We start from the raw sequence: 25,792 nt of genomic DNA, 5'->3' as shown, positions 1-25,792 counted from the left end.
ACAATACTCTCAGGCGCACGGTCTGACTCCTGGGGATGATCCTGTGCAGGGCTAAGAGTTGGACTCAATGATCCCTGTGGGTCCCTTTCAACCTAGCTTATTCTGTGATTCTGTGAGCTCAGGTGGGAGGTGGGAACTACCTTCTTTACAACCTCCTGGTAGCATTGAACATGCCAGGTTCCCTTGCCCATGCCTGCAGTCCCACCACTGAAGGTCACCCCTGGTTTCAGCAGAGGTGGTGGCACTTGTGTGCAGAGATGGAGGTCCTGCTGTTAGTAATGCCCAGGGCAGGTCTAGGCAAGGGGCCAATCATGCTTCAGTCTCCTGCTCACATCCATACTCCCACCTGTAAAAGACTGCTCCTGCCTTCCTTATCCTGAAGCTCCTTGTAAAGCCCTTACTCAGAGAAGTGCTGACAGCACTTTCAGTGCTGTTGCTTCCCTTTCTCCTCAGGAGAGAAGAAGGTTTGTGGGTGGACAGGAACAGCCTGCTGCCCAGCAGGAGTCAGGGCAGACGAGCTGTTACCTTGCACACCATCAGCAAATCCAGTGCACAGCAAAGAGACCTGCTCTCAGCACCATGCTGCGGGTCTGGCTGTCGATGAGGGGCAGCTCCACCTCCTGCAGGACAGGAGCCAGTGCTGCCACCTTGTAAGGATGGCTCTGCTTCCACAGGCTCCAATATGCACACATGAATATGCACAGCAGCAAAGTGCAACCTTCCCTAATGTGCTCCAAGGTCCCACGCTGCAGGAAAATGCTGATCTGCACATCCCTACAGGGGCTGGTCCTCTGACAAGCAGAGGAGACCCAATGAGCAAAGGGTACTTGAATATTCCATATGGCAGGAGTCACCTTCTCTTGCATTTGTATTTCTGAAAGGAAGTGTCTCCTTTCCCTTATCCATTACTCTGTTCCTGCAACTGTGACCAGAAGACTCTGCCATTTGACTCTCCCTCAAACACCTTGCCCCAGCCACTAGTTACACGCAGTGTCCCAGCACAGAAGTCTTCATCCCTTAACCTCATCCCCTGCAGAGGAAAGGGTACACAAACGAGTGCAGGAACCACATCCTTCCAGTAACCTTTCTGATTTACAGGCACAAACTGCCTTCAAGTCATACTGTTTCGATAATTCCCTTCCCAAAACATCATAGTCCCCTATGGGTATTTATAAAATGAGAATACAAACCAAAGTTAGCCACATTAAATTGAATATAGACATGCCAAATTGAGAGGAAGGAATCAGGAAGACTGAATGTTAACATAAGCACATGGATGCTTGGGAAGAGGACAAGGAGGTGGAACAGCCTAGCAGAGACAAGGAGACTGGATTGCCTCAATCCATCTCACATACTGTGGGAATGATTCTGTGTTTGTGAGAAACTCTTTACATCTTTCTCCCCAAAGACCAGTGTTTATCAGATCAAAGGAGTTATGTAGGACATGCAAAACTCAAGTTCAATCTAGAGTCATATTGGTTTGCTTTTCTTTGATATTGGGAGAAAAATGCATCATAGTTCTCCTTGGCAGTTTCAATGGGGCACTGGCAGTGCCCAGCCTTCAGAGCAAAGTAGGGACCCCTGAATTTTCTTCAGATGTTGTCAAGCCCAGTTCACACCTGGATATATATATCTGTTTAACCACAGAGTACAGGCACATAGGCAGCCCTCAAGCAGCCTTCCTCATGCTGCCTGCCAGGATGTCTGAGCTCAGAAACAAACATTTCTTTGGTCTTATTTCCCTTATTCTTTCCATTATGGGCAAACCGTAAGGCTATCACTGACCGAGCCAGTGTTTTGAGACATGACAGTGACAGAAGGTTATTTTGTGTTGGCTGATCTGCCATCTGATGGTCACAGGCAGTCATGGCCTGTATGATGGCTGTAACCCATCATATCTCTACACAATACAAGATATTGCCTTTGAAAAGACTTGTGCCCCTTCCTTAACTCTGACACCCTCCAGTTGCCTCCAGAGGCTTTGCTTTTGCCTGCAGGAGTACTCAGAGCAAGCAGGTCCTAATCCAGGTGTTAATGCTTCTTGGTGGGCAGGACCCTTGCAGCCCACTGCTGGGTGCTAGCCCAGGGCTATGTCAGGGGGAAGCCAATGGCTTTCCAGCAGCTGGTGGAGAAGGAAACAATTGTACAAGGGCAACAGAAAGGCACACAGGAATCTCACAAAGCAAGCACAGGCATAGCCAGAGAACAAACCCTCAGGGATAAGCTTCTGGGACAATTAATCAAAGCCTAGGACAAGAATTAACCCAATTGTGATAAGAAGTAAAGGTATAACTGAGGGGACATGGAATCTGCAACCCTACGGTCTGGTCCTGCCCTGAGATCTGGGGCTGGCCTTCAGAAACAGGACTTTTGGCCAGGCTGATTTCACATTAGCAGCAATACAGAAGTTTCCTGACTTCCAGCTGGAAAAACTGGACTTTCTTTCAAATGGATAGATAGGTTTCTTGTTTCATCTGCTATCCATCAAGGCACTGTTCATATTTGGGAAGCACAGAGCTGCCAGGAGAGGTGCCAGCAGATTTCACTGCAGCCAGCTTGGTACAGGGAAGAAGATAATTTATTCTTCACCTTGGGACTCACAGAGCCCTCCATTTTTGACCTTGAAACATCAAGCTCAGACCTTGTTACCTGCAGTCTGGGATCCTAAAGGGGATAGAAGAAGCCTTAAAAACAACGGGAACTGATTGCTAAGTCATTTTGACCCCATAGATCCTCCTTTCTAATTTTGTTTTCAGTGCATTTAAGGAGATGAGCAGAGGCCTAGATCAGAGAGCTTTATGATGATTTTAAGCAGCTACATGTAGTTTGAATTAACACTACACAAGCATATGCCCACTATGGGTTTTCTGCGTATTTTATAAGCAGTATAATGTCACAGTTAAACTCAGAGCAATCAACTCCAGCAGAGTCAAAACAACATTCAGTACTTCTTCTAGCAATTAGGTAGATAGACCCACTATCAGAGCAGTTACCCAATAAATAGATGAGCAGTAGATCCCATCTTTAGCAAACCGGATCTTTAGCCCTTCTCTAGGGATTGCAGCAAGTGCTCTAGGGTGCAGGGTGGGACACTTTTGCACTCAGTGAGACATGCATTGGGTTCATTGATCTCTCTGATACCTGTCATTGTGAGAAATACTCACAGGAGTGGAAACTTGCCTGGGTTTCATCTATCTGTGTTTTCCATCACCATCTCTCACATCACAGTGTGAAACACAGCAGTGAGCTCATTTTGAGATCTTTGCAATTAGGGCAGATGAAAGCTCTGCTGAATTATTGCCAGAACAGGACAAAACCCAGATTTGAAGCAGCTGCCCTTTCTCTCCAGACTACCTTCTCTCGAGAGTCTAAGAAACCCCAGTACTCAAACAAGAGCTTTGAAACCTATTTATCACTGATTTCTAGTACATTTATAGGGTTTTGTTTTGTTTTTTTAACACCGCTTCTCTATGAGATTGCACCCCTTCAGGAAAGTCCAACTGGTGCAAATTACCACCACGCTATTTCACCCACACAGCCTTTGGAGATGGCAAGTCCAGGCAGCCTGGCAGGCACACACTTTATTATGGCTCTCTGCCCCTGAAGTGTGGCCCCAAGCATTTTGAATCAAGATATCAAGGGTTCAACGTGAGCCTTTGCTTCAATGTTTTCTAGTAAATCAAGATTTATTTTATTTTCCCACTCAGGAAAACCCTTACTTTCATTTTATAATCACTTCCAGCCATGAGCAACAGACCCACTAAGAGCACAGCTCAGCTTTAATCCCCAAGAGGCTGTTTACTGGAAATGGAAATTTCCCACACTTCCCAGCAAAGTCTGACACCAGGATTGCCTGGCAATGCAAATGCTGCAGTAATGGGAACAGAGGAACAGCACTGGCAGCATAACAGCTGAGAGTAAAAGCACTGACTAGTTTTGCACAGAATAGAGAAACAAGGAGGTTCCTCATTATCAAGGTTAATCTTGCGCATTGAAATTTTTATACTGTAGCAACTTTCTCATTATTCAACATTAGTCCTCAAAAATGATGCTGGAATTGAGCAAGAAACAGATGTGAAGATGACTGGTCTGCAATTACATTATAATGGATTATAAAAGGGCTGGCAAAGGGGCCACTTATATCATTGTCCCTGCCCATTAAGAGGTCTTTAGCATGGCCTGTGAAGCTGGTCTTGCATTAAAAGTACAGAAGACAACGTGACTGCTGAGTGATGGGATAGTTGCCAGGGCTGCTTTTACCAGGAAGCTGCAGTACTTCTCCTCCTGCCTCAGATATGCTTCTCTGGATGCTTGCTTAGGTCAGCAGGGTCTTTTAAAGACAAAACCACATAGAATTAGCGATTTAGACGTTTAGAAAACCATGGTAGCATGGGGATTTCCACACCCTGATTTCTGCCCCAAGACTGCCCACACAGCACAGAGCTTCCCAGGCTTTGGAGAGAACAATGCAGAGACACAACAGGAGCAAGCAGGGCACTGGGGTTGCACTTCAGCCCCATGGCTCTGGAGTGACACATCCCATGGACCTGACTGTGGCAGAGCACTGGCCTTGCTCAGCGCCGCAGAGGCCATTTCCCTCCCTAACTGGGACCACATACCTGGGCCTGGGAACAACCTGTGTCCTAAGGGGATTTTTTGTTGCACGAGGTTTAAGAGTGAGTGAGGAGGTGAGACTGACTTACTGCTTCAGGTGGCCATGCAGTGGGCAGCAGTAATAGCCACATCTTCTTGGACCAGACTGGAAAGCTGAACAAGAAGGACTGTTAGTCCAACTTCTATTCCTGAGTGACCAGCATTCAATGACTTGAGGATGAAGGAGAGATGGCTTCTTCCTCTCCTCCCCAGTCCCAGACAGGTGGGCAGTATGCCACAACATGGACCTGACAGGGCTGCCCTCCAGGCTCCGTCTTCCAACAACTAATCTCAGCTGCAGAGTATCCTCTGGGCTCCTCAGGTCAATGGGACAAACTCCACACTTCAGGCCTACATAGAAGACCTGAAAAAAGAGTGTTTTTTCAGTGAGACAAGACCCCACATGCTCAAATGCATCAACTCAGACTCTTCTGGCAGGTAGTGAATTAATGGGACAAATCCCAGGTGCCATAGCTTTCCTGACTCCAGTCTGAGCTCCATGCTGAAGGCAATTATATGGAGATAAATGAAACACACAGAAATTGCATTTTTTTTTTTGTAAGAATCTGATGTGTGCAAAGCTGAGGTCTCCTGTGACGTGCTTTCATGGGGTGTGTGCACAGCCATAAAAAAGCAAATTTAGATTTCATCCAGTAGCCTAATTATTCTTAATGAAATGCAACTGGGACTTACAAAATTAAGTAACAAACGCAACAGGTTGTAATGATACCACCAGACTACTCAAAGGTTATTTTTAAAAGCTTCCATACTTTAAGTGGCCCAGGACACTTAACTTGTGCCAGTAAAGTCATAATGAAAGATGTTGTCTCTGAACTGAGCTGGCCCTGCACTCAGTCTTGACTTTGGTCTGGAACACACCAGAGACACAGCTTTCTCACAGGGCTTCTGGCACCGACTGTGCCTTAGAGATGTGGGCAGTGAGCACAGAGATATTTTGACTCAGGGATGGCTGGGTCTGGTTAAGTGCTATCTTGAACTGTACAGTTTGAGATAAATCCATGGTGATCCCATTTATGTTTTCTGTGGAAAACCCCACCAGTCCTCAGCCAGCAGGGAGTGATGTGCACGGTGATAGGCCTGCCAGGGACCATGCTAGGTGGAGGAGGAAGGGGTGTGCTGTTCCCCTGGCCCAGCTCCAGAACACAACCATCACACCGAAGATCACACAGGAGGAGGGATCTCAAATGCCTGGGATGCAAAGAAAAGGAACTGACTGCAACTTCTCACACCAGCTGGAGGTCTGCTTCTCCAGGCTGGGTAGTTGTGGGAAAGGGGTAGCATCAGGTCTCTGTCTCTCTTGTTGAGAAGAGGACAGCAGCTCTTCCTCCATTCCTTTCAGCTGGCCTGTGTCTGCACCAGCTAAAAATCACTCTGTTAATCACTCCTGTCCAATGTGTTTCTCATGCCAACAGGAGGGGTCCCCTGCCTCTCCCAAGCCAAGGCTGGGATAAGTTCCCAGCCATGCAAATATAAGCAATACAATGCTCATGATTTAGGAGGCACCTGAACTGTGCTTGTCCTGGTCAGAGCCTGAAATAATTCACTGGAGTCACCAGGAGACTGAAACTGGATTACACCACTTGAGCCCTCTCTATAACTTTGGGTCTGTCCTCTGTGTAGGCTTGAAGGCGATGCTACTTGATAAAGTTGACAGGTATTAAAAAGCTCACCAGTTTCTCACTCTATTTTATGAGAGTGCCAGTGCACTGAGGAGCCCATGTCTTTCTCCTCTACCCAGATGGCTAACCACCCCAAGACCTCAGCAGTAAAAAAGTGGCAATCACCCACAAGGTTGTGAGGATCCTTGCACAACTCCTGCAGCACTCCAGGCTGTAGAGAGACTCAGCTACTTGCTGCCCTGTTCAGCCCAGCCTCTCTCTCTCCTCCTTTTTAAATAGAATTTTATCATATTCCCAGTTCACTTTCTGGCCCCAAAGCACTTGACTACTGCAAAGCTCAGGCACAATTTTCTAAGCCACTGACCTGGACCAAGCTCTCCCTAGCCCTTGGTGCTGACTAGCCTTTCCAACAGGAGACTGTGGTGATTATTGCTATAGCAGCGAGTCCACTAGTGAAGTAGAAAATAAATAGACTTTATCAGGGTGGTAAATGATGGAGAAAATACCATTCCCTTAGGTAGTGAGAGAAATAACATTAGCAACAGCAGAAGGACCAGCATCATATTGGAGCAGCGTGGGAAGGCTGGCAATGAGCTGGTTATCCCTTCTCTTGTCCCCGAAGATCTGGTGTTTTTAGCATTGTCTTCATTACCAGAAGGAAGTTACTCTCAAGATCACCATTCTTCTGCCCAACCTGACCCACTTCACAGCCTGCCTTGTGCTTGTTTCCCTCTCTTACCTATAAACAGCCTTGGGGCATAAATTTTCACATGGATGTGGGAGCAGGCCAGACAGGGATTTATAAATACATTAGCCACTGCAGAAGGATGTGCAAGGATTTGAAATCATACTGCCATCCATTGCTCTCCCAGGCACTGCTCTGACCTAGTGCCCCAAGGAGACCAGTTAGCAAATGCAGTGGGACCAAGCTATTTCTCTTTCTTGCACAGCCAAAGGACCACGTGGCAGCTGAGCAGCCTGCACAGGGAATGGCTCACCTGCCACAGCAGCCAAGGAGAGGGCTGTGGTGAGCAGCACCTGGATGGAGAGGGTATGAAAGGCTTCCAGTCTCAGCAGAGCTACAGAAAGGGCAACCCAAAAATCACCCATCAGTGGCAAGCATGACTTGTGAAAACTGAGTGGTTACAATCACTTGTTTCATACCTGAAAAGTGTCAGACGATACCAGTGCTTGCTGCTGTAGCCCCCTCACTGGGCACATCTCCTCACAGACCACGCACAGGACTCACCACATAGAGCAAGAAGGGACAAGAGCAGTGAGAGGAGCCCTGCTCTCACCACAGCCCAGGAAAAGTACCCAGTGCTGGAGCCCAGGCTGTGCTTCACACAGGAGAAACAACTCAGGTCCCAGCTAACTAGCCCCTTTAGTAGATGAGGTGTCAGTCAGGGCTGCAACACAGGTGGGTTTGGAGGCTCTGCAGCCATGTCTCACTGGGGATTTCCAGCTCCCTTGGCTCACCTGTTTGCAGTTTGCTGCCTCCTTCCATGGACAGCAGCAGGATCTAACACCCCCCCTCACCAGTGCTGCCAGACCTGAGCTGCCTCAGCCCTTGCAGATGAGGGTTGGCACAGGCAAATTAGTTTCTTTTTAACTTCTATTTTTTTTTTCTCTTCACACTCTTTAGACCAGTTTGACACACTCCTTACACAGGCATAAAGCCTGACATGAAGAGCTTATGTCAGAATAACATGTCCAACCATCAAGACCATGTAAGCACCAGCCCACATCTTTTCTCATGCTCAGGCTCCAAAAAAATGCCTCCTCCAATATTTTTATATGCCCACAGTCAAATACACATGCTGCACAGTTGCTCCTTTATGACCAATAACTGGCACTCTAGGGGCAGTAAAACATAAGTGGAGTAAGAAACTCTGGCCCTTCCACCTCCAGAAGAACTTGTTCATGGTTGGTCCTAAAGAAAGAGAACAAAACCAGGCACAGCACTTACTTTTCTTACTTTTTATATAAAATAGACATTTACATACATTTTCTTTTGCAAAGACTTTGAGCATAACTCCTTTATGTGAAATCTAGCCATTAATCCCACAGTGAAAAAAGCAAAGACTTCGCAAATTCCTGTATCGCTGACATACATCCAGCTAAGTGCGAATTTATTTTTAAAATATTTCTATTCCATGGGCTGCTTTCTTATTTTTGCTTTTCTTTTTTTTAAAAGATATGCACGACTAATTTAAAAAAAATTAGATACAGAAATAAGAACCATATGAACAGCAGGCAATGCAAACGACTCCTGCATGAGAGGAACACACAGAGTGACATCCACTTCAGGCAGAGATTTCTACAGTAATACAGTTGTAGAAGCCATAACTTTTACAGAGGATACCACTGGAGGTATTTTCCAGAAGAAAAAATTTTCAGCAAGTCAGTACAAGCATGGCAATGAACTTTTGCACAAAGTTATCAAGGTTACCTGAAGCAATTTTGCAACCATAAAACACTAGTGAATGCCAAGCGCTTTTTTTTCTCTTTTCCTTTTTTTCTATTTTTTTTTTTTTTTTTTTTTGCTGCTGGGTTTAAATACACATGAAAGCAAAATGGTGCATTTTGCTGCAAGAGACTGAAAGTTGGGGGAAAAAACCCTCTAAGGGCTAATTTTGTCCAAAGATTGTGCATAATTGCATATATGAAAGATAGAAATTGAGCACTTGGTAAACTTAATCACAAAAAGATTGAGGAGATTTAAGCATACGCCAACTGCTTCACTGAATTGGAGGACAAGTGGGGCAAAAGACCATACAATGATATTCTGAATTGCCGAATTACTAAATCAGAATGACAATTATCTTCTTTCACCAAACATTGTACACCGTATCTGGCCTGGCTTCTATAACTGCTGAGAAGCTTTCAAAGTTTTTAGATAATTTTAGGGGTATCCAGCCTCCCCTGCAAGTTAGGCTCTTTATTTTGAATTTTTTTTTTTACTTATACTTCTTTCCACCTACACGCATGCACAGCCCCCTGTCCTCATCAAGATCTCTGGAATGAAGGCCATTTGCACTGCTGCATTCACTTACTGTTTGGCCAAAACAAATTGCCTACACATTTGTTGGAAAATCTAGTACAAGGATTCTATGAGAGAGAGAAAATACCCCCCCACTGCATAATTTATCCTGGGGGACAGAAAAAGGATGGAAGCAAAGAATGTTGGAATTTAAATGAGAAATAAAATAAAACAAAATCCATCAGCTGCAAATATTATTCATGGAGAAAGGAAAAAGCAACAAAATTATTATGTTTCTTATTTAGAATTAAAATGCACAGTGAGTACATGAGAGTCCTGTCTAACCAGCTTTCCATTAATTCTCTGCTTTAATATTGGTGAGCACTGAGGTTTAGCCAATGCAACTTGCAGAGAGCATGAACTCTCCCCCACCAGGCAGAGCTTCAGCCATTTATTAATTTGCAATCTCTGCTAACCATGCTGAGCACTGGACTTGGCAGAAAACAATGTATTTGTAACTCATTATTTTAGAAGCTGTGCAATGCTAGAGGAAGAGGACATTTCCTATGATTAATTAAGATAACATACAGTTTATCACAAGGTAAGTCGCTCCATTTATCTTTCACAATAGCATTCCATTTTGGTGGAGGTAACCCATTTCATATCATACTCCATTATTCTTCTTTGACTGCAATAAACCTTTCACATGATTAATGCCCTGAACAAACACAGCGTTTCAGCACGGGCACCAACAAGACAGGGAGTCAGCTCAGAACTTCACAAGGGTTTAGCTGCTTTGGTAGCTCACGATCTGTGCCATTCTCCAAATACGCTGCCAGTTTGCAGACTGTCATCCTGCATAGATGGGGTATAAAGTGCTGGTTCAAGAACGTGGGGTTCATTAGTGAGCCCTCCTCTCTCCATAACTACCATAAACCCAGCTCCAAAACGTGGAGAGTCACCCTTTCAGCATATAAAAACTGGTCCACCTGGGATTAAAGTCTATGGATCTGTTATCTGTCTAATTCAGGCAAGTGGATGAATACATGCCATGCTTTCCAACCAAACCACCTCCCTTACTGGGAGGACGGTCTCATTTTTCTCCATTATTCTGCAAGTAAAACAGTGTTGCACAAATGGTAATCCTTCTCCAGGATCTGGGAGAGGGGCACCCAAAGCTATACTATAGTTCTATACATGCACCAGTTTTAAGAGGTCAAGATGGCTTTGATCAGGTTCTAGGACAAGAAGGAGACAATAATTTCTACCAGGTCTCTCAGGAAAGACAAACTAATATTTAAGCTGAAGTTAAAAACATAAAACTAAGTCTTCCCTCTCACAAAGCATTGCTATAAAAAAATACAACTTCTTCTGTATTTGAAAAAATACGTTTCATTGGCCACAATTTTAAAGCCACACACTGCAGTGAGGCTTGTAGAATATACAGTATTTATTTAATATATCTTTATGAGGCAAAGTTTATAGTTGATATGCATTTTTCAAGGAGGCATATCCCCCCCACCCCTATCCCCCATGCTTTGGCTGGCTGTTGGAGCACTCTGCAGATGCTCCAGGGGGGGCTTTGCATGGTACCACTGTTTGGGGCTGCACCAAACACTGTTCTGCCAGCCCCCAAACTCACTGCCACGCGGTGGAACCGCAGGCAGCCGGCCAGCCTGGGATCATGGGGCTTTGGGGAAGCTGCCCTGAAGGCAGGCTCACCTTGGGGAGAGGCAGAGAGCTTTATGGTCCAGGTATCTCTGAATATCCCAGTAAAGAACTGGCAACAGCCTCGCAATGAATGACCCCATCTCCTCCTGGACATCTTGGTAGCCCAGGGCTGTGCAAAGCTATTTGTGGATGGTATCCAGCAGAGTACCTGCACTAGGGACCTGCAGAGACATCAGTTCAGCAAGTCCATGGCCACAAAAGTCGTGTGAAAAGACAAGAGAGGGTTGCTGACCCAGCTCCAGGAGCTCAAACCTGCCCTTGGCCATGCAAAGCAAAGTAGGCTGCTTGGGCTGGGGCAGAAGAGAAAATTTGCCAGCAAAAGACTTGCTTATTCTGGTCGCAGCTGATCCCCTGGAAAGCTGGTTTGGTGGGAGAGAGCCCAGAAACATGTTACTGCCTCTTCTCCCACAGTGGTCTCTCCCTCCCACCTCTGCCCAGCTGCAGGCACTGGCTGGTCTCCTTGGCTCTCCAAGCCCTGGCAGGGCAGACAACTGCATCAGTCTGGACTCCCTCTGAGCTCCAAACACAGCTGGAGTCACATCAATAACTTGTCAGTACTTTGACCACCAGTAGCAGCTAGACACCAAGCTTTGAAAATTAAACCAGTGAAGCCACCAGCACATCTGTCCCATCACACTGAGTGAACCTGGAGCTTGCTGAGGTGCCATGGCCAGCACCAGTTAAATCCAGGCACCACATGGGTACCTGCCACACAGGCTTTTCCTGACAGATGTGTTTTAAGGCATGGCATACCTAATCTCAACTGTCCTTTACTAATAATGCCAAATCCTGGGCTGCTTTTCTGCAGGGACTGGCCACAGTCAAGCTCAAATAAAACAACTTTTATAGCAGTTTCCTGCTGCAAGAGGAACAAACTGATGACCTACCCTGATGTCCAAACCCAAAGGCGCCAAGCACAGTCCCACTAACACTGTCTGCAAACTGGTACAAACCCTGGTAGAAGCAGCAGAAGTGCTGTTATTGCAGGGACAGTGTGGTCCAATGTGCTCTGCAGCCATTTACCTTGGAATCCTTAGATGGAATTATTCGAGCACGCCCCAGTGGTACTGTGTTTTAATAACTTCATACAATACAAGTCACAAAGCCCAGCCATGTGGCCAGCTGTGAAGGATATTGCCCAATTCATATAAAACAGAGAAAATATATTAATTATTTGATTATTTTAAGTTAAATAAATAAAGCTCAACAATATAAGCCCCGGTTTTGAAGAGAATTTGTTTTCCCACTTCAGTATTTAAAAATATAGATTTATGACTAATTTGCTATAGGTCATTTTCTGTATCTCTCAGGGGAGGGGGTGAGAACACTTTGACAAAGTGTTTTGTCAGCGTTATCACCATGATAAGTGGGTTTTGTCCCTGCATACCCATAGAAGAGCCTCCTTAGTACCTTTCCAGGCTAGGAAATCTTCCCTAATCTCTCTGTGGCTTTATTTTACCTCCTGTATTGATCTGATATGTTGTTTGTTTTTCATACTGGGGACTGAGCAGGAGGATAAATAATCCTAGAGCTTCCTAGATGCTTCCATTTTTTTCAGAGTAATAACTATTTGCCTGGAGGGAGAGGGCAAAGGATAAAGCCACGTGATATTTGACAAAACTGTTATCATGAACCTGAATTACTACAAAATTAATGAGTAAAACATTCAGGTTAGGTTTTCCCTCAAAGGATCTTTTGCCCTACTTGTGGAATCATCCTTCCAGGGCGATATTTAGATAGTTTCCCTTTCTATAGGATATTTTTTCAAGTCTCATTTAGAGCTATAAAAGTGGCCACCATTTCCTCAGCATTAACCCCTTGGAACCTTTTTATGTGACCATTATGACCATCTTTCCTGTCTGCAGCAGGACCTGGCAGCACTTGCAATGAGGTCCATCAGTAGTACCCTACATGGACAAGGTGAGCCTGTGTTGAGTAAGAGGAGGTGCTACTTCACCCCTGCTGCAATGGATGAGTGCTTTGTCTCCATGGTTTCCCCAGTGATAACCAAGATATTGAAGGTACATGTCCCACCCACACTCCCAGCGTGATTAAAATGGGTTCAGCCTAAACATAAATCTTGATTAAAGGAAGGTTTTCATTAATTCTCCAGCATGTCCCACAGGAGTCGAGTGTCTCCTGTAACTTTGGTCAAACATAAGCATGCACTCAAAATCTGCCTTCCATAATTCTGAGTCCTATCAAAGTTCCTCCAGTATCACTCTGAGCAACAGGCTTCCACCATACTCTTCTCCAAGGGGCACGAGTGTCTTTCCACTGGTGACTAAATGCTATGTTTGGTCTTTTTCCTGGACTTCCTGAAACCGTTTCTCCAAGCGATCCAGTTTGGCCAGATTCTCCTTCAGCAGCTTGCTGTTTGGAACCAGCTGTAAGGCTTTCTCATAGTAGTCACGGGCAGTAACGTAGCTCCCCTACAAAGAAAATGAGTGACAGATCTCATTTGCATTCCCTGACACAGAAAATTCATTTCTAGGGAAAGGTGAAGACCATAATACAGGGGAAACAGAGTTTCTAAAACTTGACACCGTTAGGTTTACGAGAATACTTCTTCATTATGAAATAGATCACCGAGTGCTGTTTGTTAGCTTAAACTTGATGAAACACAGTCAGCAAGAAGGAGATTTACATTTTTCTGTTATGTTGTACCAGGAGAGTTAATTTTACCCAGCAACAGGATAGCTTAAGGACATCACACAATGTGACTCCTTAAGACCCAAATCATAATGATATGCTAAAGTATTCAAAAAAATAAGCAACCACAGGGCAGGCTGTCTATTTCCATAATTTTATGCCAGTATTCTGCATTAGACAACTTTACTAAATTAATTAGGGAGAGAGGAATGTTAAAAGTCAACTCATGGTGACATTTTTCTCAGGTAGGTCAACAACTGAAGTAGGAAAGTTTTAGAGATGGGCAGGTTGTTCCTTGCAGCCTGCCCTTCTAAAATGTGAGATTTACATTACAGGATGCATATTAACAAGCAGCCTGGTTGGGAAATCCTAGTTGGGGTGGAGAGACTTTCCTCCTTTTTGGATAAAAAATGTCAGGGACACTCGCTGTTCACAAACATGCAACTCTTGGCAGTCTGAAACCAATTTAGCTTTCTATCCTGAGTAGTAGTCTCTGCACTTGACAGCTTAAGGAAAAGCAAAATTATCATACCTTGATGTGCTCGATGCCTCCCATATTCATCCAGGCCTGTGCTTGGTCTGGGTTGAGCTCCACAGCCCGTTTATAGCTCTACATAAACATGAAACATTTTTAGGTTAAGAGTCTGACTCTTCAAACAAAACCAGTGCTGGAGGGGAAAGAGAAACAAAGTTTCCTCTCCTGAAGCCATTTAAAATGTAATTTCAAATTCTTCTCATATAAAATGCACAAACTGAATTTCAGTTTCTTTACAGCAGAGGCAATACAATTTACTGCTTCAAGGCTGAGTTCATCTCACGAGTTTTTCCTGCCAACAGCACTGTGTGGGGAGCTGTACCTGCTGCTCTCTCCCTGCCCCTTGCACCACTGGGGTCTCCCACACATCAGGGTCATTTCCTTGGGCAGTGACAACCACAATGCCTGCCAACCACAAGCCACGTGGTTGCTCTTTATCTGCAAGGCTTTAATTTGGAGCTGGCAGCAGGCTACGGTACAGCCACTTGCGTGGAGGTTTCACAAGGACCTAAGGGCAGTGCCATTGCTTCTGCCATTGTGGGAGAAGAAGCAGCAAGGACCTTCTGGACACTGTCAAACAGCACTGTTTTTACAGTCTCACAACAGGAAGGGATTCAAACGAGGACTAAACATCTCTAGGATATTGAGACTATTCAGAACTGTCCTAATATTCTCTGAATAAGAGAATAATAGAATGGTTCGGGTTGGAAGGAACCTTAAAGATCATCTAGTTCCAGCTCCCCTGCCATGGGCAGGGATGCCTTCCACTTGCCCAGGTTGCTTCTGTACTATTATTTAATGCTAACATTTCTGAGCTACCAAACTTCCTGTTCCACAGTTAAAGCCCATCTCTCAGCTAATAGTTAATGAGATGAGATTTAACAGCATGGTGAATACTCACAGGTCCCCAAGTTTCCAATTGAGTTACATGGAGTTGGTCATAGACAGCAAAAGGGGCTGGGGCTGGATCGATTAAGGGTCTGATCAATGAGAAAAGGCTCCTCCATAACCCCACCACAACTCTGTACTTACACAGAGCAGGGAGCTGTATTTCCATACAGGAATAAGGAGAAAAGGTGCAATTAAGTCTGGTAAAGTTAGCTGGCCCATAGCTTTCCCTGTACCAGTGATGAACTCTGAGTTCCTACAGCCAATAGCCAAGGTGTATGCACCAGCAAGTATCAAATGCAATGAGCTAACTCTATCTTCTACAAAACTATCCATAGTCTTAGAGCAGTCATACCTCAAAAGCCTTGTCAAGGAGGTTCTGTTCTCTTAGCTGGTTTCCTTTTGTGAAAAAAAGCTCTGATATGACTTTTGGATCCTTTGGTTTTAGCTGAAGCGCTTTTTCTATAGCTTCAAGTGCCTGTGAAAAAGCAAGAAGACACTGCGTTACCATATTCAGTGCCTTTCCGCATCTCATTCTCTCCTCACCACTGAGGAATCCCAGCATAAGGGTCTTCTCCCTCCTTCCCTTGTTTGCCCCACATCATTAACACATGTGGAAATGATTTTTTTATATGCCTGGGGCTGATGGGCAGTGGGGCTCACAGCAGCAGGAGCTGTGAGCGACAAGAAAACTACATGACTTAGCCTCAGTGCCAGTACATAGATACACAGAAGGTTTTAGTGAAAAAATAATCTACTGGATGTGCACTAAGACACGTGATGTGTCTCTGGAGAGACGGAGTGTAAAATTCAACCTCTGTGTGCAAGTCCTAGGGACAAGGGTACCCCATGGCCATGGTACCTTGGCATAGTGCTCCTGCTTGCTGTAGATGGCTGACAGAAGGCGGTAGCACTCCAGACATTCCACGTCCTCACTGAGTATATGGTTCATCATCTTTTCGGCTTCCTTCGTCCGCCCCATCATTGCTAAAACCTGAGCCTACGGAGACACGTTATAAAGGATCATGATCTTAAAAAGCTCAATGCTCAGCTAATACATGATGCTGCACCCAGTGGCTGGTGCTCCCCTTTTGCAGCCCTGCCCTGGCCCCACACTCACCAGCGCCAGTCGGATCTCTCTGTTCGAAGGCTGCAGCGATGCCGCCTCTCTGTAAACCTGCAGCGCTTCCTCGTAGCGCCCCGTGTTGTAATACAGAGCCCCCAGCGGGGAAAGGATTTCGGCCTTCCGGGATACCTTCAGGGCCCTGGAATTTGGGAAAAAGAGATGATTCCAAGTGGTGTGGGGATCAAAGTGGAAGAGCGAGGTGTTGCTTGCGCTGGGATGGAGCAGCGAAGCTCTGCGCCCCGCTCATCCCAATCTGGGAAGGACAAATATAAGGTCCCAGGAAGGGATACAGCAGCAATCCCTCTGGCCACTTGAGAAGGGGAAAGGGCCACCTCCAAAGTGCACATGAGCATGCAGCAGGGGTGGGGATGGCTGATGGCGGTGGAACCTGGGGACTGAGAGCATAAATCTATGTGACAAAAAGGAGGCAAAAAAACCCCACCAGTCTGCTCTACTGCATACTGCGAGTCAGAGCCTGCCTGCTGGCACATTGCTGGGAAGAGCCAGAGTTCCTGATGGTGCCAAAGGTTTGGTGCTGGACTGAGCAGTGTTTATGGCTGTTACCGGTGCAACACCCACAGATTAGCTTCCAGCAGGCTAGGAGTTGTGCTCACAATCTGCTCCAACTTTATCATTAGAGCATCCCCCAGCTAAAAGCAGCAGTATCCATCCTGGGGGCTTGGGAATGGTCCAGGAAAGTCAACACTGCCTGAAGCCGGGCTGCCTCTCCAAGCACTCCTCAAAAACAGCCAAATCTAGTTTCAAACAGATAATGAAGAGAGGAAACCCCAAACATGCTCTGATAGATTCATGTATCAGAAACTCTTTAGCAGAGACAGCCATATGGGGGGAGGAGGAAAACCTCTGTATCCCATCCCAAATCCTTACCTCTTGTACCACACCTCAGCCTCTTTGTTCTGCCCCAGGGAGCGGTGAAGCCTGCCCAGGTTCACCATGGCCACGTGGTGAGCGGGGCTCAGACGGATGGCCTGCCTGTAGTGGGACATGGCTCGCTCGGGAGACCCTGGAGAGGAAAACAGTTTATTAAACTGGTGCATCAGAAAAATCCTGTCACTAATTCAGCACACAGTAATGCTCTGGGTTTTCATTCACCTATTGCTCTATGCATGGGAAACATTTTGAGAAAGAAATCATACCTCAGCCTTTTGAAACTAAGTGTAAGAAAAAACTGCTGTCCAAACTAAGATTCAGACTGCAATATTCAGAGATGATCCCGAGAAACAGATTTTCTAGGGATGCGGTTTTGCAAGTCAAGGCTACAGTCACCAGAAGATGACTCCTGACTGAAAGCACCCTCTGACCATGCTGCAGGGGGGATGTACCCACTGTGCTAAGGACAGAGCCAGGGAAGGGGCTGGGGCACGTGTGCCATCTCCTGGTAGAGCATTCTTCCACCAGGCCCGCTGCAGAGATAGGCAGCAGCGAACAGAGAACAAGCCACCCAGTATTTCCCACACCACCACCAGAGCCACAAATGCTTTCAGCTCTTTCCAGAGACTATTTCCTCCACCTCTGCTGTGTCGCTCTGAGCTCCAGCTCAGTCTCCGTGCATTGCTCAACAAGACTGGGAGTAGCTGCCAGTGACCAGCTAATTCCCACCTGGGGGCAATAAATCCCAGACCAGAGGTGTTCAGGTGCCTATTTTGGAGCACAAAGGCACCATCTCTGTGCTGCAGAGGAGCCATTGGGTGGCACTGCTTCGCTGTGTGAAAACGTCTACCGGTGCAAGGTCCTGCAGCCCATGACATCACCGAGCACCACAACAAAACACAATGCAAAAAGAACGGTGAGAGACCACTAGCCCAAAGCCCAAAGTTCTGGGTTTAGTGTTTAGGTAAAAAACGGTAAAAGTATAAAGTTTCAGCATTTCAGCAATGCATTTAAACCCAGGGCTCATTTAATTGGTTTGCAAACTCCAGACCAGGTAATCTGATGGAAACCAATACTCATGGAGCTTTGTCCACAAACAAAGCTTTTGAGTGTTGGCTTTTTTTTAAACCAAATCACTTCACAATGTATTTCTAGCTGGAAAGCAGATCTGCAAAACAGCCTGTGCATGTTGAAGCATTGTACATATGCTACTGTGAGGATTTTATTTTCATAGCTTTTCAGATCTAGTTTGTTTTTCTGAGTCCATCTGTGCAACTTCAAAGTTGCATGGACACTTCTCAGCATCTTCTTTACAGTAGAGAGGAGGAACATCTGTAGGGAGATTTAGAAGTGCTTAAGATTCACCCAAGGCTGACAACGTACCGTTCAAGGTATGACTTTTTGAAAACATCCAGCAGCAGCCTCAGTCTTTCCCCACCACTGAGCAGGCAGATGTTTCTGAAAATTATATCTACAAAATTCCCTGGGAAGCAGCTGGGCACACACCTCGGTCTGCTCAGCACACGGGAGTAATGTGCATCATTAAGGGAGACACATCAAGTGTCTGTGACCACTGCAGAGCTGTCTAGAGTTGTGGCTCCCCAGAGCTGACACTTGTTGGAGGCTTGTTGCACAAAACCCTGCAAGTTAATTGGTGTGGTGCTTCACAGCATCTCCCTGTGCCGCTGGGGAAGAGCACAGCCTGTGACGGGCTCACTACCAGCCACTTCCTTCATGCCTTGTCACGTCTCTAGGAGGGTTATTGACACATCATGCCTGAAGTACCAAAAGTCAGTGGGATTTTTTTTCCCTGTTGTTTGTGTGTAGGAAAGCGTAGGAGTAAACCAGGAAATGTTAGTTTTGACTTTGGCAGAGTACACAAGTGCAAAAAACAGAAAGTGCTCTGCACTACATTTGAATCACAAATTTTGGCAGGAATGGGACAGTTTATCATGGTTGGCAAGCAAAGATGAGTACAACATCAGAGTGAAATTACTCGGGAATTTCTATTATTTGCAAGCTTGAATTTTGCCAGGGCACAAATTCAGAACCTCAACCTCTGTCACTAATGCCATGATGCCTTTTTTGACTATGAATGCTCATTTTGGTTCTGTATTTGTTTCACACTGGTACTACAGAAGAGTGATGGCTAAGCATCAGCTCAGAGGTAGAACAGCCAGCTGCAGACTGACAGACACCATCATCCTTTCTTCCCAAGCACCACGGAGCTGGACACAGTGTGAAAGGGGCAGAACAGGTAGCAACCACACAGTTTAAGCCTACACTATTTCTTCACTTCCTGGCCCCTTTCTGGAGGGACCAAAGTGAGACAGTAGTCCGTTTCCACCAGTCATTTGTCAAACTCGCCCTTGCTTATAAATCTGTCAATAAAAGGTGGCAAGTACACTGACATTTTTGTTGGTGTTATGTGAATGCCATAAAGTGCCAAGGAAGTTGGATGGGAACCAGGAGTCTAGAAAATAAAGGATGCCATTACAGAGCTCTTGAAAAATCAGTTCGCCCCACAGTATATAAGGTTTTGTTTTCACAGATGATTGTTGTTTAAAAGCCATGTTCATTTTTATAGCAATGGCATTCAACCCTTACAGTCAAAGAGCTGCTTCGTCACCAAGTAGGGCTGCACGTGCCCCAAAGACTGTCATGATCCATTTGTGTGCCTGTGATTTGGTTTGATGTGGCCATGCCTTCCTGGAGAAATGGCAGTATTGTCAGGGTGCTGCCCAGCTCTCACTGAAGAGGACAAGTGCCTGTGCGAAGATGGTGAGAAACACCGAAGGAGACAGCCAGGCTGGATGCCACTGCCACACAGTGCCTGCTCTGATTACAAATTTCATTATGCTGTGCCATCTCAGCAGCACAGGGATACTTATTTCCAAGCTACCGTGGAGGCACATCTATTACTTGGAAGCTTTTGACACCCTTTTAGATGTGTACTGCTGAATATAATAAATCAAAGCAGAGAAAGCAGAGAGGGGAAAATCCCTTGCTCCTTCTCACTTACCTGTATCAACCAAGAAAACCCCATAGTTGTTATGCAGATCGGAGCTCTCTGGACAATTCTCTATGCCAGCCCTATAGACCTCCTCCGCTTCCTTAAGCCGTTCCTTAAAAGAGAAGGAGATTTCTTAGCCATGGTAGAAAGGCTGTCAGCACCATTTGCTGCACACCTGCAGTCTGTGTCAACTCCCTCCTGAGCTGGGAGCTTGGGCCACCAGCCCAACCCACCTTCTAGGAGGGCAAAATTTTACCCCACAGCATGGGTGTGATATAGCTGCTGTCTGGTACCCTAGAGCAATGCAGACAGCTTTCCCCCCTACCTTTGCAATTGTAGCTACCTGTGAAAAGGTGGCTCCTGTGCAACATCAGTGAGCCCCTCTAGCTGGGCACACACCCGGCCAGGAAAAACACAGAGCCAGGGATTGTGTTTGTTCTGTTGAGGAATATCTGTATCTGGGAGGTGATGTCTTTTGATTTATTTGTTTAATGAGCATCTCATTGGCTAACTTTTCCCCTCAGGAGCTCTGCTGTTCATTCTCTAAGCAGTGGGGAAGACACAAGGAATGAAAGCTTGGGGGGTGTGTGTGATAGCTGGGGGGCAGGGAGCAAGTACAGGGGAATAAAGGAAGATGAAGAAGGGTGGAGGGCAATGAAAGAGTGAGGAAAATCTGACAGATTCAGATTAAAATGAAGCCTTGTCAATGTCTGAGGTGTAGTTCAGTGGGATTGATGACACATGCCACCTTGCTGATTCCCACATGCACTGAGCCTTTACATTTTGCACAGATTGTTGGTGCTGAGCATTTCTAGAAAATACACATCTTTCTTTGGGAACACCCCATCTACAGAAAGCATCCCACTGGCTGGGCTCTGTCTAGCCTGAGCTACAGGTAGCCCAGTCCTGAAACAAAAACAGAGAGTCTTGTTTGGATCAAATAGCAACTTAACAAGGTTTCCCTTTCCCTCTAGTCAGACAGTGCGTGCCCACCGCCTGCATGCTCTCTAAAATGAGTTACTGCAGTCTGCCTTTCCCCCTACCCTCAGAGCTTTGCTGTCAGGTGTATTTATGGAAGGAGGCTGTGAACAGCAGAGACAAGCACAGTGCAGAGGGGTGGCAGGCAAGCCTCCAGCACCAAAGATGCTTTTTTTCAATTCTTCCCCTTCCGCGGAGCAGCACAGCCCTACAGCAACCAACTCCACAGCCTCCCGACAATGCTCCCAAGTAAAATCAGCCAACCAGGTCTCTGCTGAGGAGAGCCTGGAGCTCCCAGTGCAGAATTCCTGCTCAGGAGTTGAATCCACATCGAAATATGAGGTTGGTCTATTCCCAGCTATAGACTCTCCTCAAGTCCTGCAAATAGTGGAGCCTCCTGGGCTTTCTCTGAATTTAAAGGGTGTACCTGACAGGAGCTTTTGGCTCTATAGATGCTTAATGTGAGGACTCTTTTCTCACCTCCGATTTCAGAACTGGAGAGCTGGAATTAATTTGAAGAACATAGGAAGAGTATGATTTGATCACAGAATCACACAGTTTGCACAGCTAAGTCCTTTCACATTTACATGATAAAGGTCAGCCAGCAAAAAAGATGGTGTGCAATAAAACACAGAATAATGTTTTTAAAAAGTGCTTAAGTTTGGACATTTTGGATATACTGACATGACTTTGACAACATTGTCCTGCAGAGTCAGGAGAAGTGTAATGATCGTCAGAATTGACTAAAATGAAGAGCAATTTTTTGAGCATATTTTCCAGAATTGATGTATTAGTTTCTTTTCCTCTGATTTTAATTTTCAGCCAAGGAATGAGGCTTTGGGTGCACGCATGTCAGTTTGTTCATTTTATTTACCGATCATAAACCCGCAAGGAAGGGCTGTGTTAAACTGGATTAGCAGTGTTCCACGTCAAAACATTCACATGCACCAATATTGAGCACTTTTAGCACTTTCAGCACGGTTGCATTGCTTTTTTGGCACCTCACACCTGACCCTGCACGCCTCGGGCTCAGCGCCCAGTCTGGGATGATTTCTCTCACAAACTGTTTGCATTAAGCACAGTCAGAAAGTGGGAAGGATGGAACCAGCTTCTTGTGCCAGAGCTTTCCCTCCTTACAACCTCTCCTCTTCTTAGGAGAAATGCTCTAAGTTCATCAAGGCTTGATTCTCATTAACACTTAATAATTCCACTCCCAGACCTTCATGAAACATTCATCAACCTCACGAAATTCATAAGATTGGCTTATAAAATGTATGAGATTTTTACGATATTAAAAAAATTATGCATATGAGAATCTTTCAGTTGAGCTCCAGGGTTTTAAGTCTGGTTTTCATACAGCTCAGTTTTTCAGTCTGGTTATGACTGAGTAGGCTCTCTTCTGGGTTAAAAAGTTTCTTTTTCTAAGAAACACGCAGAGAAAATCAGTTGAAACCAGGACCTGAAGAGAGTCATCAAGTAGCACGAAATGGTGGATGAAACAGCAAGAGCTGGGACTAAGGTGCTGTTCAAGTGCATCAGAGTAAATCCTGAAGAACCAGTGTCACAGGAATGTTGTAAAAACAACCAGCAAAAATGTTTGATTTCTGTTATCAGCACCACTGCAGTGATCATGGAAAATAAGGAAAACCACAATATGTTGCAACTGAGTTACGATTCCCAGCAGAAAGAGCAGTCAGAAGAGCAAGCATTTATAAAAGGCACAAACAAGCCAAACGCTTTTACACAATGCAGCAGTTGTTCTTCCATGTCTTCCATGTCTCTGCCTTCAGAATCAGTTACCAAGGAGAGCAGAGGGCAATTACACCAAGCTACAGGTTAATTCTCTGGCACACGAGACATTCCTCTTTGCAGCACTCTTTACAGGTGTAGAAGGAAACAAACCATAAAGCCCTATTTCAGATTCATCTCCTTTAAGATGGGGAATGTGCTGTGTGGGACCAGTCAAGGCAATCCTGGCACTATTTCACAGAAACCCCTACAGCTGTGAGACAGGCTCTGGGCCACAAGTAGACAAAAAAACCAGGTTTGTAACTTTTAGCCATTTTCAAGACTATTGCTTTAGCAAAGAGGAAAACTCAAAACTGAAAAAATGGGCTCCTGTCATTATCTTTTGGGCTGAAGATGCCATAACTTCTGCCTGTACCCCTAGAGGGTAAGATTCTGCAGCTCACAGCCACAGGCAGCAGCATGCATTTGTAGGGCAGAACCTACTGTGGTCACTAGGATGGGTGAGCAAGGCAGGAGGTGCACAGTCATTTGCTGTGGCTTAACATGAGAAGGTGTTAAAAGCCTGCAGAAAATTGCTGTTTGCTGAGGAAATTTTACTATCTTTTTTCCCTACCACTTACTCAAGTCACAAGGGGATGAACAACCTATACATAAGAGAGATGAATAATTGCTGGACTTACTAATGGCACTTGCTTTGGGCAGAAGGTCTCAGGAATCTATAATGGTTTTATTGCTCTGCTGACCTTACAATCGATGGTTCTAATTAATAATTTCAATTAATATTAAAACCAGGTATTACTGCAGAGGACTCGTTTCCTATACTTGCAGGAGACTCTTCATTGATAGGCTTATTCAAAACATGGTTCCCATTCAAAAAGGCTCGTCTTTCAGTTCATAGATTATATTTCTAGATCCATGCAGGTAATACTGATAATATTTGGAATTCACTTAAAAGGGAAAATAAAACAAAATATCTTTCAGTAATCCACATATATCATAGGTGAGTTTTGCAGAGTCCACATCATTAAAGAAGGCTAAACCAGAACAAGACCTCCACTGAAATTTATACACTTCCCTTACAGAGAGAAGATTTCACTAACCAGATCAATGGAAAACAGCAAAAGATGATACTGTTTTGCTTTGTCTGTATTTATATTTGGCAACCTTTTAAGAAAGCTTTAGCACACCATGCTGTGGAACAGTTAGATCTGAAAATTGAAGGAGAAAAAAATCAGTTTCCAAAAGGTTCTGCAGAGGTGTGCTGGAGCTGTGAGTTAGGGGGACCTTGTCATCTGCCCTTGTTGCCCACTGGTTGTGGCCACAGTCCATGGGCACAACGCCCAAAGCACAGCATCCCTCATCTGCTGCTGCAGGGCTTGGTGGTCTCAACATGGGCACCCATGCTTCCTGGCTTCTTCTGAACTCAAGGATTTTGTGCCTCAACTTCTCTTTTCCTCTATGGGGACAATATTTCACCTCACAGGGATGTTGAAGAAATAAATTACCTAACCACAGAGAGTAGGGAGAGCCCGAGTAATGAGTGTGGAGAACAAGCCTGAAAGGAAATGAGTAATCCTGCCTCCAGAGCTCAGTCTGGGCCATGCACAGTAAATAAGGCCTGGAGGTACATGAACAATGGGGTTAAATAAAATTGCTCATTAAGAGCAATGTAAAGCCAGTGAGCCTTCCCACTCCCTACGTGTGGTCACCTACCATGGTAATTAAGGGCTGTACCCCAATGGGTGCATGCAAGGGGCAGAATTTGGGCTGCAGAGGCCAACTGGTTTCTGACATTTCCCAGCTTTCAAGTGATTTATTATGCAATCTCAAGGTTATCTATGGAGGTGTGTGTGTCTGAGGGGGAAGTGCTTCCTTATCCTGCTGTCACAACATCCAAGGTGCAATGGACTTTGCCCATAGACACCAGGAGCTGCAGAGAGGGGATTTACTCACAACTTCAGCAGTGATTTAATTCAGAGCCACACCGTGTGGGTGTAATTACTCACTGTGAATGAGTTGCCTCCCATCCTGAAAAAGCCATCTGTGAAGCAGCCTGGGAGCTCTCTGCAGAGAGCCATGGACCCACTCCTGCCACCACATGTGTGCAAGGCAAGGGTGCTCCACTGGGATGTGCAGGAGGTGCTGTGGCTGTGGCAGCAGTGCATAGACATGCACAGAAGGCATGAGAGCTTGAGTGATGCCTGTTACCTGTTCAGCCAGCAGTGAGGCCAGGCTTGAGTAAGCATCTGCAAACTCGGGGCCATATTTAATGGAGTCCCGCAGTAAGATTACAGCTTCCTCCTTCTTCCCTTGGGACCTGCAGGACAGAGAAGGAGGAAAAAACCAGAAATGAATATTCCTGTAAGCACACGTTTAGGTTATCCCACTGAATAACTACTTTAAAGAGACATGGAAGTCCCCAGCTTGACCTTTTCAGCAAAGACTGAATGATTCACTCGTGTCTCCTCTCCTCAGTGTGCACACCCAGCATGTCCTCAGCTCATTGCTGTTTCCGTGTGCTATTCTCAAGAGCTGGGAGGATATGGGCTTTAATGAATCAATGTATATAAGCATCTGAAGGGAGGGTGCCAAGAGGATGGAGGTACTATGACCTGGAAACAGGACATTTGCTCTCAAAAACTCTGCTCTCACATCAGTAGATTGGAGACACCACAACACTTCACTTCCTTTAAAAAACCCCTGCAGAGTCTCTGCATGTTCCTAGACAATAAGTACTGTTATAGATCCATTTATGACTTTGTTAAATTAAAACTTTGAAATTAAAATATCTCCATGTTAAATCTGCCCGGGATCTCTAAATAATTCCTTAGCAAGTCAATCATTAGGCTAGAGGAGTCTGCTCTTCAGATCCTAAGGATTTTGAGCAGAGATAGTTGAGAGACACTGATGAGCCTGTTTTTTTCCCAGCACTGCTCTGCTTTTATTGCCATGG

General features: G+C 45.4%; 2 protein-coding genes across 2 annotated transcripts in view; both read right to left on the bottom strand.

Moving 5' to 3' along the window:
* The window catches only part of OVCH1 (ovochymase 1), a 49,044-nt gene extending 48,352 nt beyond the window's left edge, over nucleotides 1-692 (bottom strand). The window contains 1 exon segment of the mRNA XM_051784661.1: nucleotides 579-692. Within this exon segment, the coding sequence (XP_051640621.1) occupies nucleotides 579-692 (114 nt within the window).
* Nucleotides 693-9,233: 8,541 nt separating this feature from the next.
* TMTC1 (transmembrane O-mannosyltransferase targeting cadherins 1) overlaps nucleotides 9,234-25,792 on the bottom strand; it is a 144,239-nt gene continuing 127,680 nt past the window's right edge. Inside the window, exons 14-21 of the mRNA XM_051784660.1 lie at nucleotides 25,048-25,156; nucleotides 20,122-20,224; nucleotides 17,097-17,232; nucleotides 16,203-16,347; nucleotides 15,945-16,082; nucleotides 15,438-15,560; nucleotides 14,192-14,269; nucleotides 9,234-13,439 (exon numbers count right to left, since the gene is read on the bottom strand). Of these exons, the coding sequence (XP_051640620.1) occupies nucleotides 13,299-13,439; nucleotides 14,192-14,269; nucleotides 15,438-15,560; nucleotides 15,945-16,082; nucleotides 16,203-16,347; nucleotides 17,097-17,232; nucleotides 20,122-20,224; nucleotides 25,048-25,156 (973 nt within the window). The 3' untranslated portion in view covers nucleotides 9,234-13,298. The remainder of the gene's footprint in view (nucleotides 13,440-14,191; nucleotides 14,270-15,437; nucleotides 15,561-15,944; nucleotides 16,083-16,202; nucleotides 16,348-17,096; nucleotides 17,233-20,121; nucleotides 20,225-25,047; nucleotides 25,157-25,792) is intronic.

Source organism: Manacus candei, unplaced genomic scaffold, assembly GCF_025592945.1.
Source record: "Manacus candei isolate 608988 ecotype Guabito, Panama unplaced genomic scaffold, ASM2559294v1 h1tg000018l, whole genome shotgun sequence".
In the NCBI taxonomy this organism is placed as follows: Eukaryota; Metazoa; Chordata; class Aves; order Passeriformes; family Pipridae; genus Manacus; species Manacus candei.
Note: the sequence above shows the minus strand (reverse complement) of the source record. Positions and strands in the feature narration are given on the sequence as shown.